This window comes from Leucopleurus acutus, assembly GCF_964270905.1.
Source record: "Leucopleurus acutus genome assembly, chromosome: 1".
NCBI classification, from domain to species: domain Eukaryota; kingdom Metazoa; phylum Chordata; class Mammalia; order Artiodactyla; family Delphinidae; genus Leucopleurus; species Leucopleurus acutus.
In genome coordinates, this window is record NC_139142.1 from 66982910 (window position 1) to 66999489 (window position 16580).

The window sequence follows — 16580 nt, forward strand, 5'->3', positions numbered from 1 at the left end:
GTAAGTTAGATAATTCAAAATAACCAAAAAACAAAACCAGCAGATATGCAGTTTTAAATCATTTCCTTAAGATACCCTATTACTTTATTAAATCTGAATTTCAATTAATAGTGTTGTCTTTCCTATCTAGCCAAACCTGTTTCCCACAGAAAAGTTCAGCAGAGAATAAACATTGCATTGTTCATTAATTAAAAGTTATCCTCATAAATGTTAAGTATTAATATCTTCAAACTTTTCCTTCAACAAGGTAATAATCCTTTTTCTTTGAAGGGAATTGCAAATGCAATTAGAAGGTAACATTAGAAAACTTAACGTGGCAAAATTCTATTTGAATGCCTACTTCAAAAAAAAGAAAATTACATTGTATGTACATTGAGAAATTCTGTCACCTACCATAAAAATCGAAATGTCAATTTTAGTCATTGCTGGTGAAACACTAAAAGTTTTCAGAAATTTTCTTAAAGTATTGTTTTTTTGGTTTTCTGAATTGAACATTCAACTTAATGAATAAATTAATTAGAGGCATTTTCTCTTCCTTTTTTTTTTTTTTAAAATAATTTAGGAACAAGCTTTCCAAAGCTAGTATTGTTTCTGGCAGCTGTTCCAAGCCAATGCATTACTGTTGAACTGAAATGTGATTATCATCATTGCAATGCATAAACATTCATCTTTTTTGAAATGTATTAAAACTGAAATGAATAAAAATAGTATATATGTTTATTTTTATCTACTTTGGTTGTATTTTCTCTACAATATTAAACATTTGGAAGAGACTAAAAGGATGCAAAAAGAATATCTTATTTGTGTGCTTCCATTTGTGACTTAATGGGAAATTATGTAGATTCATTTGACTATTAAATGGTGCTTTATACATAAAGTTTGAGTATTTTTATATACAAACTTTTTAATATATCGACTTTCCCAATATTTAATCATATTCTGCTCTTTTCATATTTATTCATGTACTTTTTCCATATTTCAAAGTAAGTTATCCACTGAAGACCAACATCTCATTTAATGCATTAAGGCTTATAAATAGGCCAGCAAAACAAATTTAGGCATGCTTGCAAAGTTGAATTATATCTTTTAAAAAATCCTTTTACTCTATTTTTAGTTGTTAACTCTATCTTGATTATGTTTAGTTTTAAAAAATAATTAACAGTAACTTAAATATAAAGTGTTCACTTCTACTCTCTTGCTGCTCTTTAAGTCAAAATATTAGCCTCCCTGGTTACCTCAAAACTTTGTTCTTTATAAAATTTTTTAAAGAGCTAATGACTAGAGGCTGGGTTTTCATTTAATTTTTTAAGGAGTGGTATTCTCAGCTGAAAGTTGTCTATTTATTGGGAAAAAACATGTTAAACCCGTTTGTGTTGTTAAAATTCTCCTCGTTACATGAATCGGTCATATTTGTAGCTTTATAAAGGTTGGGGGCAGTGGCGGTCAGGGGAGTCATGACTTCCCATATTCTCTTTGGTCAAATTTTTATGTAGTGTCAAAGGCAATTTCGGTTCTGCTCTCTGATACGTAAGCTTTTACACAAGCTATAAAATTGTTAAACTCAAAAGATTTGTTGGAGTATAAATTTTCCAACCAGTTAACACCTTTTTCAGGTCAACTGGTTGTAAACCATTTCAGATAGGATCAGCGTATGTGTGATGGGAAATAGAGTGTGCAGATGAATGAGAGGATAGATCCTGTCCTTAGAGAAGACAGGCAGGGTAAGGTATGACAGCACTTCCGTCGGAGAGGAGAGTTCTTGGTGAGGTAATGATAGTTACATAAAGGGAGTTTTGATCACTTTTCTTAGGAACCAACTTCACAAGGATGTTTAAGTAAAAATACTATTAATTACAAAACAACTTTGTTGAACCAAGTAATCAACTGTTTAACCTGGTACTGGCTGTGCATAATGCCTAAAACAGTAGGCATTCAATAAATAATTGGAACAGAAAATAAATATATTTAGTCTTATTGCATGATTTTAAGAAAAAAACTCGGTCTTTCCACACGAAGTGGTTAATGTGTCAATAGAATTTTTACCATGCCCTAGGGGGAGACACTTGGAATAATAAGTAAGGGACCTTAGAATAATAGTTACTAGCAGTTTTGTTGCTTAAATAGTCAAAAGTAGAATATTCTTTCCTGCAGTTCTCCTCTTTGAAAGGTGTGCTTTTCTTTAAAGCTAAGTGTTTATAAGTGGTAAGTAAAATTTTACCAACTTAATATTTTTTTCAATACATGGTTGACTTTTAGAGTATAAGCCAAATACATCAATACACATATAAAATTAAGGCTGTAAATAGAAAAATACCAGGCAATTCTTCAGTCTTGTTCAGTGTGATATTTGTTGTTATTACGAAAGTACACTACAAAAGAGGCTTGATACCTAAATTGCTTCCATTTCATCTGTAATTATAACTTTTAGTATGTTAAGTAACTTTTAGTATGTTAAGTAAGATCTTAAAACCAGATTGTTGACTGGTTTTAAGACAACATCTGCTTGGGTCAATATATATTTGAACTAAGTTGAGCTGTTTTCTGTTTGTTTCTCATTTTCCTTATATGTGTTTCTCTTTCATTTTCCTTATATGTGTAATACAGAATTAGAGAAGGAATGTTGCTTTTGGTCTAAATATCAGCTGCTTTTATTGAGCTATAGAATTTGCATATCTATACATTTAATATGCATGTTAAAATAGAACTCTTAAAATTATAATCTACGGTATCTCCTCTTTCCTGAGTTTCTAAGGTTCGTGATTATGAAGCCTCAGCAGAGTGTTTTGAACAATGGAGTCTGAACTGTAATTAGAAGGCAGCTTTAAATGAATGCTTACTTGCTTACATTTTTGCCATCTTTAGTATAATAGTTTTGTGTCTGATCTTAGTATGCTATATAGTATTTCAGTATTACTAAAAACAACTTATACATCCCCTTGCACTTTTTCTTTCAGTTGTCAAAATGTCACCATTATTGCTGGGATTCTAAGAAATCTCTACAGATGCCTCTGATGACATCAGAAACGATTGGTTCTAATCCTGTGAACTCTCTTGTGAAGAAAACATGCGACTCCTTTGGTTTAGAGGCCATATCTTTCAGGTCATCCAGAGGTGCCCAAGCCACACCAACAGAGAAGATGGTGATACCTACAATAGAAGTATTTTTAAATCAATTAAAACCAAGTTCCAGCTTATGTATAAAATTACGTGTATATATTTTTCACACATTAGTACATAGTTGCAGACAAAACTGCCTTGTAATGCCTGAAGAACTAAATCCCCTGTACCAAATTGTTGGGCTGGTTTTAGCAGTAATCGTGATGAGAATGGCTAAACAGTTGGGTCAAAACCACAGGTTTTGCCATCAGTGCAGTATACCACCTTAACAGATAAGTCATATGATCGCTGAAAGAAAAAAATAATTTGATAAAGTTCAACATCCATTCATGATAGTACACAGTAAGCTAGGAGAAGGAAGCTTTCTTAACCTGATAATATCTAAAGACAAATAAGAACAAACCCTACAGCAAACATACTTAGTGAAATGGTGAAAACTACAGAGTTTGGCATGAGGAAGGACAACCTGCTATCATCACAATTAATTGTTATACTGGAGTCATAGCCAGTATAATAGAGCAAGAAAAAATGACACAGAAGATGGGATATATAAATGATGAAAGTTTTCTAAGGCTCTTGCCTTGTCTGGGGAACGGTGACAAGTCCTCTGTGAGTGATAATTGTTTCTCCCATTTCAGTATGTGTTGCATTAGCAAACTGGCCAATAGTAAGAAATTGACAGGGACTTCTCTGGTGGTGCAGTAGTTAGGAATCTGCCTGCCAATGCAGGGAACACTGGTTCAAGCCCTGGTCCGGGAAGATCCCACATGCCGCGGAGCAACTAAGCCTGTGTGCCACAACTACTCAGCCTGTGCTCTAGAGCCCGCGAGCCACAACTGCTGAGGCCCACGTGCCTAGAGCCCATGCTCCGCAACAAGAGAAGCCACTGCAATGAGAAGCCCACGCACTCTGTAGCATAGAGTAGACCCCACTCGCAGCAACTAAACAAAGCCCGCAAACAGCAGTGAAGACCCAATGTGGCCAAAAATAAAGTTATTTTTTAAAAAAATTGACAGTCTTTAATCCCAAAGCAAAAGTTTTCTGATGATGAAAACAGCCAGGGACTTCTGGCAGTCCAGTGATTAAGACTCCATGCTTCCACTGTAGGGGGCAGGGGTTTGATTTCTGGTTGGGGAACTAAGATCCTGCATGCTGCACAGCGCAGCCAAAATAAAGTAACAAAAACCGCCAAAAAATGTCTATGAAGTGTAGACTACCATCTATGTACTGGAGGAAATCCTGCATGAAATTTTTAGAGTTTCTGAAATAGTTACTCCCTTCTATCCAAAGCTTCATCACCCTTCTAGTGGTATACAGTGATCAGAGTTGTGAATACTTAAGACATAAATAAAGCAGGTTTTGATGATGTAAAAGCTACTTGAAACAATTACTGATTTATCATCACCAGCTAATCCTCCCCTCTCCCTTGCGAAAGAAGTCAAAAAAATTTCTCCCCTTCAGTTTTCTTCACTTTTAATTTTACATTCAAGCTCAGATTGTCAAACTCAGGCCCAGTATATAATTACAGTTAAAAAACCAAAACAGCTGTGCCCTAGCCCTGAACACCTATCCTATCTTCTGGCTTTTGTTAACTTTCACTTTGCTATCACTAAAGGATAACTTTCATGAAAATAGTGCGGCCCAACCTCCTGAAGTTCAATTAATCACATAGGGAGAATATATTTGAATTTATTTAGTTCACTTTATGTAGCCTGAATCCAATCCTGTTAACCATAAATTCAGTAAGCTACACTTAAGGAGTATGATAGCAAAAAGGTCTTCAACATAAGTTAGTTGAAGAATACATTAAGACAGATGTATAAAAATAAGCCATTGTATATATAGCTTAAATTGCAGGTATCCATTCTCTATTCTACTTAATAAAAACAGTATTTCATCAATACCTATAAAAGGACACAAGTGCACTAGCAGAGGTGCTAATAAATGTATAAAAGCAAAAGTCATTAGGAATTAAATAGGGAAAAGGAAGTACAGAGGAGTATAGAAAAATGTAAGGCTCTTCATTCTCCCCCTCCCAAGTTAGCATTTTTGTTTTTTTAAATATTATTGGGGGCTTCCCTGGTGGCGCAGTGGTTGGGAGTCCGCCTGCTGATGCAGAGGACACGGGTTCGTGCCCCGGTCCGGGAGCATCCCACATGCCACGGAGTGGCTGGGCCCGTGGGCCATGGCCGCTGAGCCTGCGCGTCCGGAGCCTGTGCTCCGCAATGGGAGAGGCCACAGCGGTGAGAGGCCCGCGTACCGCAAATATATATATATATATATATATTTATATTTATATATAAATATATTTTATATATTATATATTATATATATATATATAATATATATAATTGGACTCCCAACCATTCCGTTTTTATCCCAGGAAAGGGAACCTCAGCTTTTTCTTGGCCCGTTGATCTCAGCAACACACATGCTAATGTCTTCAGGAACTAGTGGCCTTTACCAAAGGTAATATTAAGGTTGGGGTAAGAGAAAGAACCTTTTTATACCCTTTTATAAGTGTTTCATTATCTCAAGGGGGATAAAAGACACTGAAAAGGAAAATCTAAGTGGAATAGGGTTAAAGTCTTAATTGGTGATCTTAGAAAACTCATGGCAGACTGAAAACTACTAAAAAAAAGGATAAATTATCAAATAGCAGATTCATAGTAAGTTATGATAAACTGTAATTGAGGGGTTATATATTCCAAGTTTGAGCCAAACATGAGCACCTGTAACATTCCCTTGACATATGACATAGCTCTCATGGCAATTCTCCCCAAAATGCAGTGGTTAGGTAAGGATTCAGCCACACTTACCTGGGTTTTGTTTTGGGTTTTTTTAGAGGATTACAAAATCTTTATTTTTTACTTTTTTGGCCACATCACACAGCATGGGGGATCTTAGCTCCCCGACCAGGGATCGAACCCACACTCCCTGCAGTGGAAGTGCAGAGCCTTAACCACTGGCCTACCAGGGAAGTCCCTGCCTGGATTTTAATACTGGCCTCACCACTTACTAGGTGTGTGATTTGGGAAAGTCTGTTTCCTTATCTGTAGAATAAGATTTAGTAGGGCTGCTTTGACAATTAAATCAGTTAATACTGGGTAAAACTCTTAGAACAATGACTGCCATCCTATAGATGTTTGTTCAATCAAACAAACACTTAAGTTTATATTTACTCCTAAAATTCACTGAACCTCTCCCCAGTTCCCTTCCCAGACAAAGGACAGGGACCTTACCTGCATCATGTGCAGCAGCAGCAGGCCCTCGAACATCATCATAGGACTGCCCATCTGTGACAATTACCAGGAAGTTCTTGTTGGGGCTGTCCCTCACGGGACCAAACACATTTCTAACAGTAAAGGAAATGGCATCACCAGTAGCTGTCCCACCACTCATATAGCGGATGTTTCTGATAACGGCTAGGACATTCTCTTTGGTGCTATAGTCAGTGAAACTGAATTCTGTGCGCTGATCGTAGGTGAACTGTACGGCAGCTATCTTGGCACCAATGTCTGAGATTTCAAAAATCTTAGCTATGTTGGAAACAAATTCAAGAATGAGGCGGAAATTACTTTCTCCAACACTACTGGAGCCATCAATTAGAAAGGCAATGTTCACTGAGTTGTAACAGGTCTTGCTGCACACCATTTGCTCATGAGTGCAGAGCTTCTGTACCAGAGGTTTTACGTATTTTGTGGTGCCAAACCAATTGGGCATGTAGTAAGAGAAGAAGCCATTACTCCGACAGACAGCCTAATGGGAGAGACACATAAAAGATAACCAAAGGAATCAAAAGTTGTTTCTTTAAAATTATGAAAACATTAAATCTTGAATCTTCAAAGTTAACCCAGATATGGTCCAGTCAGCACTACGCCTAGAGGTCCCAAACTGAATCACTACTATAACAGAAGACACTCTCAACTCCTTACCTTGTCAACAAATGCAACATCCGGAACCATTCCCAGTTCCTCAGGGATAGGCTTAGCCACAGAAACTATAAATACATTGACACCAAACTCTCTGGCCACAATGCCTGCTTCTTCAATGTCATCAGAAGGCCAGCCATCAATGAATACCACCACCACTTTGGGAATCCCTTTTCTCGCTCCAGTGTCTGCTGTGAAGAATTTCTGGGCGGTGTGCTTCAAGGCTTTTCCTAGGTTTGAAAAAGAAGCAAACTGGAATGGCACCACTGCTTAAAATGACACTTCTATTTCCCTGTACGAACTTGATGCCTCCAAGTTTAAGAATTTAACACATATAGAACTCAGTTCTTTAACACGTGCATCAGATGGGAAAGTTTAATTATCCATCATGCCTATTTTTTGTCTTCACAACCCACATTTCTTCCATCACCTACCCCCCAGAGCATTACATTTCCTTTCCTTACATCAATCACCAGTCAGAAACATAAACCTGACTCCCACTTCTGTACTTGTGCTCTCTATCTAGCCCCTTAGTGACTGACGAGTACCTCTACGGGCTCAGAACAAGAAGTCTCCCCTCAGAAGGTCCAGCATTCTATTTTAGTTCTTTCTGTCACATCTGCATTCATTAGATGAGTCTGTTGATCTTTGCTTCTTTTAAATATTCTAAACAGGTACTTTTCTAAAGTGACATCTGCCCTACCTGAGGATTATAAGTCACAACGTCTTATATTTTTTAAAATGAGCAATACCAATAAACCCTTTGGTACATTTTCCATTATAAATTAAATATCTCAGATATCAAGCGCAGACCTAACCAAGATCAGTGCCAGGAAGAAGAGTTTCACTTCTGCTTATATAAAATAGCATAATACTGTCTTACATGTCTGATCATTCATAACCCTCTCTGTGTTACATCCCAGATGCCGAAGTCTACTTACCTGTATTGGTATTACCCCCTCTGAAACCTACTTCCTTTATGGCAAACAAAACATCTTTGGCTGATGTAAAGTTTTTCAAGTAAAATTCTATTTTGGGATGTTCACTAGGCAAAAAAGGGAAAAAATGTTATCCAGGGAGAATTGGAAATGTAAAACAAACAAGCAATATTATATACCTTAAAAAAAGTCTTTAAATTGGACAATACCTAAGTTTCTTAATTCCACAGCATACAGCCAACTAGGGTATATTGCATCCTTACTTGAATTTTTAGGGTTCTTTCAAAAAATGTAACAAAAACAACTGCTACCTTGAGGGTTTATTGTATTCTGGGTAATATGCTAAATACATACTACATGTATAATCTCATTTCATCATAACTGTACAAGGTAGGGATTATTATCTCTATTACATAAATGGAGGCCCAGAACACCTAGGTAATTTACCCAACAAAACATAACCACGTTTTAAATTCAGGTTTGTCTGGCTCCTAAACTATATGAAGCACCTGAAACCGGGTGGCTCAGGGCACTGGGCTTAATGGAAATCTGCAGAGATGGGCACCAGATAGTTGGAACATAGCTGGGTGTGAGTCTAGGTCTGCTCCAGTGGGGGACCTTGGAAGCCCTGAATAGTCTGGGTCTATTAACCCAGGTCTCTGGTCAGAGAGGCAATTTCAGTGACACTAAGGCCAACATTTTTAAAATGAGAAAACTTACAAGGAAACAAATTATAAAGTATTATAATATTGAATTTTTCTTATGATAAATGATATTGACATTTGCTAATCTTACAATTATGTATATTTTAATAGATTTGGGATTTTTCATATTTAATAGTAAAAGAATTTCAGCTTTTATAACTTACTCTGTGTTCATTAGAGACCATGTTGAGTGAAAACAATTAGTTAAAGCACAATTTTTGTGTTTAAAACTTTTAGATAAGTCAAAATTTCATCAGTGCAAAATTTTAAGATCTTAGCATTATCAATTGCCACTAAGTCAAGATTTCTGAAGGAAATAGGACTCATTGTATTTCTGCATACCTGGTGGCATGATTTCTATATACTTGGTGTAATGGTTGGGTCACAAAATCAGTTTTCATGAGTCGATAATCTTTTCATTTTTATGGTCACTTTTCAACTATCCAAATTATTATTTATGAGATTTAGTCTTAGTTTTGCATCCTTAATGAGATATTCTCTTATTCTACTTAAATATAAACTCTTGACATAGTTTATCTATTCTAATGTTCTTCCTAAAATAGAAAAATCATAAATCAGGACGTTTATAAAGAAGCTAGTCTTTGTATGCGTCTACAAAGTAGTGTAGCTTTCCTCTTGAAAAAGAGTTAGGTAAAAACAGCAAAGAAAAAATATTAGAAGAAAAATATTGAGGGGAATTTGCCCTATGAGATGTTAAAATATACAATAAAGCTACAATAATCAAAGCATTGTAGAAAAGATGTTAGAATTAACATATGGATCAAAGAAACATTTGTCTAAAGTTATAAATTGATATCACAGATGAATGGAATAAGAAGCTCATTTTTTTAAGATATGGGACAATAGTTAAATTATGTATAAATCAACAAAGTTAATGATTCTTACACCAAAAAAAATTCTAACAACCAATTGTAAAAAACAAGATAAGAACAAATAGAAATATAAATATTTGTAATCCTACTTGTGACACCCTTACACACAGCTGATAGTAGTTTAAACTGAATCAACATTCTAGAAAGCAATTTAACTGTTTATTTCAGAAGCCTTAAAAATGTCAGAACCCGGGCTTCCCTGGTGGCGCAGTGGTTGAGAGTCCGCCTGCCGATGGAGGGGACACGGGTTCGTGCCCCGGACCGGGAAGATCCCACATGCCACGGAGCGGCTGGGCCTGTGAGCCATGGCCACTGAGCCTGCGCGGCCCGTGAGCCATGGCCGCTGAGCCTGCGCGTCCGGAGCCTGTGCTCCGCAACGGGAGAGGCCACAACAGTGAGAGGCCCGCGTACCGCAAAAAAAAAAAAAAAAAAAAAATGTCAGAACCCTTTGACCCAATCTCACTTCTGGGAATCTAGCCGAATGAATTTATCAGAGATGGCACAAGGATGACATAAGGATGCACAGTGTAATTGTGAAAAAACAATAGAATGGTTAAATAAATCATGCTAAGGAACATTACAAAACATCATTTTTTGAAGAATATTTGTGATACTGAGCTCACAATGCTCAGTATTGTGAGCATCAGTATTTTGATATAATCTGAGCTTTTGATATAATCTGAGCTTTTGAAAAAGAAATACACACATATGTACCATCAAATATTTTCTTAAAATACTGAAAGGAAATACAACATTTTACATTGATTATCTCAGAGGGGTATATTTGGGAAATTTTTTTTCTTTGTGTTTTATATGTTTTTCAAGCTTTCTCTAATGAGCATATGATAATCCTAAAAGACATGAATAAACACTACTATACAATAAATAAAAGGTTAAGCTTCAGATTTCCAATCAAGGGAATATGGAAAGAGCTAAAAAGAATAATGACCAAATAGAAGAAATAAACATCACTGCTTCCTCCTTCAGGGAAGAGGAATTAGGAATTGAGCAGAGCAGATGTGCAGAAGTAATCTGTATGAGCAACAAGACTTTTAGCCTACCTTCTGGTCCTCAAATAGATAGCATTTAATTCTCTAAATCCTTTTATCCCAAAAAGGAAGCACTTATACCTACCCAGTCCGCTCAGGCAGTCTTAAATTCTGACTTCATAATTTGGGAATCCAGACTGTCCACACCTCAATTTGTTTATATTGAACTGAAATGTATGTACCCACTAAAAGGACTGATCATTTTTCATCATTCAAGACATCATTCAAGTCTCCTCCCATTTTAACAAGGTTGGTACCTGGCTTGAACAAGGCCCACGTGCGGTCCTTCTGTTCCAATTCCTAACATTAGAGCCACTTTCCCAACAAAATTCTTCTGTAGATTAAATCGGCGTTGCCCAATATTAAAACTTCCATCGATCAGAAATGCAATGTCTGCTTTACAGTCTGTGAACAACCAAACAAGTCTTTCCATTAGCAGTTTCAAGAGAAGGGAGGGAGAGAGAGAAAATATTCCCAAATGGATATCCGGACTCTTACCCTTATTGCCAGTTTTCTTCTCCGGTGTTTTCTTTAGTCGTTTACCTGAAACAAAAAAAAGCACCTGGCATTAGCAAAAGGAAGACAGTTCCATAGAAAGAGACCCACAAGGGAAAAGCTCATGATAAGGAGCATCATTCTTGAAAATACTTTTTTAAAAAATTAATTTCCTCATGATTTTCTGGACTAGAGAAGCAATGCCCCAACAAAAAAACAAGTCAGGACTGTAGTAGACCTACATATTTAACATGCCTCCAATCCAGGACTTTGATATCCCAAACCCACAGTTGAGGTAGGATTGGAAACTCAGAGTTAGATTCTAATGTTCTTCATTTCTTTGACTTTAAAATTGCCACAGTCTTAGAAAGGGAAATCCCTGGCTATTTCTCAAATAGACACGCACTCATTTCTTTTATTCATATGACAAATGGAACTAGAAGTTCATGGTACTTTTACTTAGACCAGTTTCTAGGCAGTTTATCAAATCAGGGAGAAATGGTAGGACTTCAAGAGAATGTCTAGCAGTAGAGTTTATAAATGAAAATAAAAGAAGCATAAGTAATTTGAAATATAAAATTGAAAGTTTCCCTATGCAATATACCAGTAAAGGTATTTGCTTTGTGTTTCAATATTTTAAAAAAGGAAAGCTTTTATCAATAACACTTATTTATAACTTCCTAATGCTGTGCCAGGCAACTAGGAGATAGGTTCCATATTTCATACCTATTGCTGGACGTGCTGTGGACACTGCTTGTCCTGTGGCTTCCTGGGTACCACTTTTGCCTTCTGTTAAAATAAAGAGAAGACTATTTTTTCCTCTTCCTTCCTTACCATCAAAGCATAATGAATCTAATGTAGGGTTCTATAGGATGATAAATGTAATAGAGTGATGGCAATTGCAAGAGTAATTGCTGCATGCTAGTTTCAAAGAACCAAAATGGATTCTCATCTATTGTATCGTATTTTTAAAAGATCAACATAAAATGAGTTCACATTCATTCACCTGTTTTTTTGAGTTAGGGTTATTTGGTAAATGTCAGGGCATTCTGATTGCAGGCAATTCAATTTTCTATTGCCATCTTCTGACAGCAAGATAATTTTCCTCCCATTTACCCAAGTTTGGCTTGAGTGTGTCCTTAACCCTTCGGATCCCCTGACTCTAACCCACAGTTGACCCTTCCAGTCTTGATCACAAGTTTTTCCATCAGAGTCAAAGAGGTTGAGCTGAGAAAAGCAGAAAACTTTTTGGGGGGTTTGGGAGACAATATTTACATAAAAGTAAGAACACTTTAATTGTACCTACTTGTCACTGTGAAAGAAGCAGACCATCTGGAAAGCGTCTGAGACTGGATGCCATTGGCAACTACTGAGGAATAGTTTTCTCGACCTGGTAGGCTATAGATTCTTACGGGTCCCCCTGAGTTGCTGATTACCCCCCTGCAACACAAGAATAACAGCTGAGACTCTATCCAAACTTTTTCAGGGGCATTTGACTGACTTATATTGCCATACTGCACCTATTATTCTGATTAATCAAGAAAATAGTTCAGCAGGGAAGCCATCTAAGGATGCTGTCAACCTTTTTAAAAACTTGCTTACCCAGGTACAAAATCCACCTAGGGAAATGGTTTTGTGCTGTGAAACTTCTTAAGTGTTAATAAGGACACACTTGCAGTTTCCTGTTCCCTACAGCTCAGAGGATCAGAGTTAAGAGTGCCAAACAGTCTTCTAAAATACCCTAACTACATGTCCTTGAACTTCATTTTTTTTAAAAAAAGTGTCATACTGGCCATTCTCTCACAGGACAGAAGAGTGGTGATGAATATGGGCTCTGGAGGCAGACCTGGGCTTTCAGTCCCAGCTCTGGCACTTGCTAACAGTGGTGGCCTTGGGCAAGATACTTGACAACTCTCTGAATTCAGTTTCCTCATCTGTAAAATGGGGTAAAATTGTACCTACCTTGTACAGCTGTAGAGTCGTCGTGGAAGTTAAAATAATGGCTGTCATACAGTAAAAACTCAGTAATATAGTACATGATTAGGAATGTTTTTAGAATCACAGGACTCTAGCTATCCAGAAATAATGCAATTTGCCTTTAGTCAGAAAGCTTCCCTTATGTAGTTGTTGACTCAAGGATATCCAGGAAAACCTTAAAAATGTATCCATCTTCTATGGCCAAAATTGGTACCAAAAGAAAGAAAAGGTGGGAGGGGGTGTCCAGATGGCTAAAGAGAAAGGGAAATAATCACACTTGCATTTCTCTCTCCCCTTGGCATGTTGGAGCTTACCTGTGGATGGCGGCACCACATATGCTTGATACAGAAGCATATACTATGTTCCCAAACACGGAGAATTCCTCCAGAGGGCAACCGCCTGGACAGAGCACATCTGCTTTTTCTTTCCTGATGTCCAGGCCTCTGGTAAAGCATGTGATAGCGATGGGAACTGAAGAGAAAGGAGAGACGTAAAAACCATTCTTAGGACATTTAGGGAAGTGGTGGGGGGGGAACTAGAATATGAGATTGAAATTTTACTTCCCTAATTTCTACACTTCTTGTCAAGAATATTGATGTAGGTACTGTTCCACACCATTCCAGATTTTAGCAAGGCAAAAATCAGTTTTCCAATTTAATCTAATTCTCAGACACTGTAAAGTCTAATGGGAGAATTTTAGTTCTTATCAGTTTGGAGATGCATAATTGGAAATATATCAGAATTAGAAAATAACATTAGTCACTGACCATTTATTAAATTCATTCTAGAAATATAAGAACCTCAACTCTGATTACAACTGTGTACATAGTTGCCTGAGGTGAAGATATTAAATCTGGGTTGAACCTCTGAGGAACATTTTTATAGAAACATGCACAAATCTAAGTCATCCGTTGCTTCTGAGGGCCATTTATATCAGTTTTCTTCAAATGCAGCACATTAAAATTATATTTTAATTTAAGCAAACCAGTAAAAAGGTGCTTCACTTTACAGAACGTCATTTAGCTCAATCATTCATTTTTCAGCTGAAGTAATTAAAGCCATGGGGTTATTTTGCCCAAGGTCACACAGCCCAAGGAAAATTCTGTAACTCCTGCAGGACAGGAAACAGAGAAGTTAGTCCGTTCAGAATGGGGCATTTTAATCTGAATTGAACCTGCTTATTTCCGCTCCAGATCTGTCCAGAGAGATATATCAGGCAGTGAATGCAGTTTTAGAAAGCACTGTTAATACTCTCAAGTTTTACATGGTCAACCCAACTAATAATCATAGTTTTTACTACAAAAGATGTTAGAGACAAGCCCTTGGCAACATGTAACAAGATAACTTAATACAACATATTAATTCATTAATTTACTGTGACTATTAAATTGAGGATAATGTTTTTAAATACTATTTTCCAAACACTGGAAATTGTGGTTATCCAAACCTTTTTGAAACATGTTTTCCAAACGTTTTTGAAACAGATGTTAATCATTAAAAAAATTTTTTTTTCTTTTTCCAAGACAGTAGTGCTGTCTGGTCATACTGCCCCACTGAGAAGCCTGCCTCTAGCAAGGACCCTCTTCTAAGAGCCCTCTGTGCCCAGCCCTGGACTGTACACCTCCATGGAAAGGAAGGCAGGACGCCATGAAAGGTACAATGCTGATTCCTTAGCTCTGAAACACTCTAGATTGCTGGGCAAGTTAAAATCCTTACCAAGAACAGTAGCCTCATACCTATGAGCTTCATACCTGTTAGCAAACAGCCTTAATTTTCCTCCCATTTTCGAGGCACCAGAGGCTCTGCCTTTAGCTGCCAACACTGACTTTAGTGTGTGTTTGTGTGAGGGGGCACTGAATACAGCCCTCTGCAATACTTACCTTCCTTTCTCCTTTCAAGAAAAATAAAGGATAGATTTTGAAAAAGAGTTTGATTTTTATGTTGTATAAAACACACCGAACCACACACCCTTACTCGGACTTCTACGTGTGGAACACACTCGTTTTAGACTCTCTCGAATATGAAATGGGCCCGTAAATGCTGCCTTTTTTTTTTTTTTTATAGGGGTCATTCCTGGAAACACAGCGAGGGGGTCAAACAAGATGGGACAACGACGTAAGCCTCTCTTTCACTCCCGAAGCCTTTCTCTGTCTCTCTGACAGTCTGAAGGCCTCTCCCTGACCCCAAACTCCGCGGAACACCCGGGACTACGGCGCTCCTCAGTGGGGCTCAACGAACACCCCCCACTTCTGCTGCCGCTGTTCGGCTTGCTGGGGGGAGAGGAAGCTCCGGGGTTGTGGGTGTGGATGGGGGGAGGCTTCCTTCTCCGCACCTTGTGAAGAACGTCCCCATCGGACCCCAGGAGCCCCTTCCCGAGGGAGAAATGGGTAAGCCGGAGTAGATGGGCTGTAGGTATGAATGCGGTGCGCCAGGCAGCAGCTCCAACCTTCGCACCCTTATAGCTCCAGCCCCCGGCCAAGGCCCAGGGGCTCCATCTGAGTGCGTTCCTACGCGCTGGCCCGCAGCCCCTCGCAACCCCCGACAGAGCCCTGCTCCCGGACCCGGGAACCCGCAACTCACCGGCTCCCTCGCTGCCCGCGGTCTGTGGCAGCAGCAGCAAAAGACAGACACCTGCGAAGAGAGGACAGCTCGAGGGCTGGTTCCAGCCTCCACCTCCACCTTGCTTGGTGCGAGGGGAAGAGGGCGGTGAGGGGCGCGTACCCACCAAGGCAGAGAATCGGGATCCAGGCTGCAGACATGGTAGCCTAGGGGCTGCTCGGACCTGGGAGGGAGGGAGAATGCAAGGGAGGCTCCCCGAGAACGGAGATCCCTACGTCCCCACCACACCGCGCCCGCCCCCCGCCCCCTCAGGGATCCCGCACCCCTCGGAAACCCAGGGGCGGCCGAGGAGAGGAGGAGACCGAAGAGCCCGCTGCCCGGGAGCTCGTGCCACTCTCAGTCTGGAGGCGACGCTCCGGCTGCAAATCAAGCCAAACCCAGAGTCGAGGTGCAACCCCGGACCAGGAGGAGGGTGCACCCTGAAGACAGACAGACAAGCTGGGAGCGACAAAGGGGAGACACGAACAGGCAGGCGTCAGGGACCCGCACGCCCGCGCCGGACGCCGGGGGCCCTGCACCTGAGTCGAATACGCCCGGCTGCGCCCGAGTGCGGAAAGCGCGGCTCCCACGGCCGCTATAAAGGCTGGGCCGCGCGCATGAGCACTGTGCGGGGGGCGCGCGCGGAGAGGGGGCTGGGAGCTGGTCCCCCGGGACCAGGCGGCGTCCGTCCAGCTCCTCCCTCACCCCCTCTCCGTCCCGGGGTGAGGCCGCGCCGAGGCGCCACCCCCGCGGCGCGGGACTCGGCCACCTGAGTGCCGCGTCCGTCCCCGGGGGAGACGCGAAAGCCCGGGGGAGGGCCGGGGACCTCGCCGGCCCCGGCGTCAGGGGAGCCGGGACGAGCGTAGGGCGGTGGCGG

General features: G+C 39.6%; 1 protein-coding gene across 1 annotated transcript; it reads right to left on the reverse strand.

The window, feature by feature from the left end:
• Positions 1-2971: 2971 nt before the first annotated feature.
• Positions 2972-15864, reverse strand: COCH (cochlin; the record flags this gene model as incomplete). Its single annotated transcript, XM_082840077.1, has 11 exons — positions 2972-3147; positions 6360-6876; positions 7053-7279; positions 7991-8094; positions 10891-11038; positions 11132-11176; positions 11855-11917; positions 12435-12568; positions 13420-13576; positions 15686-15736; positions 15831-15864. 11 exons carry the CDS (start codon positions 15862-15864, stop codon positions 2972-2974), a joined length of 1656 nt encoding a protein of 551 aa, XP_082696203.1.
• Between the last annotated feature and the right edge of the window lie 716 nt (positions 15865-16580).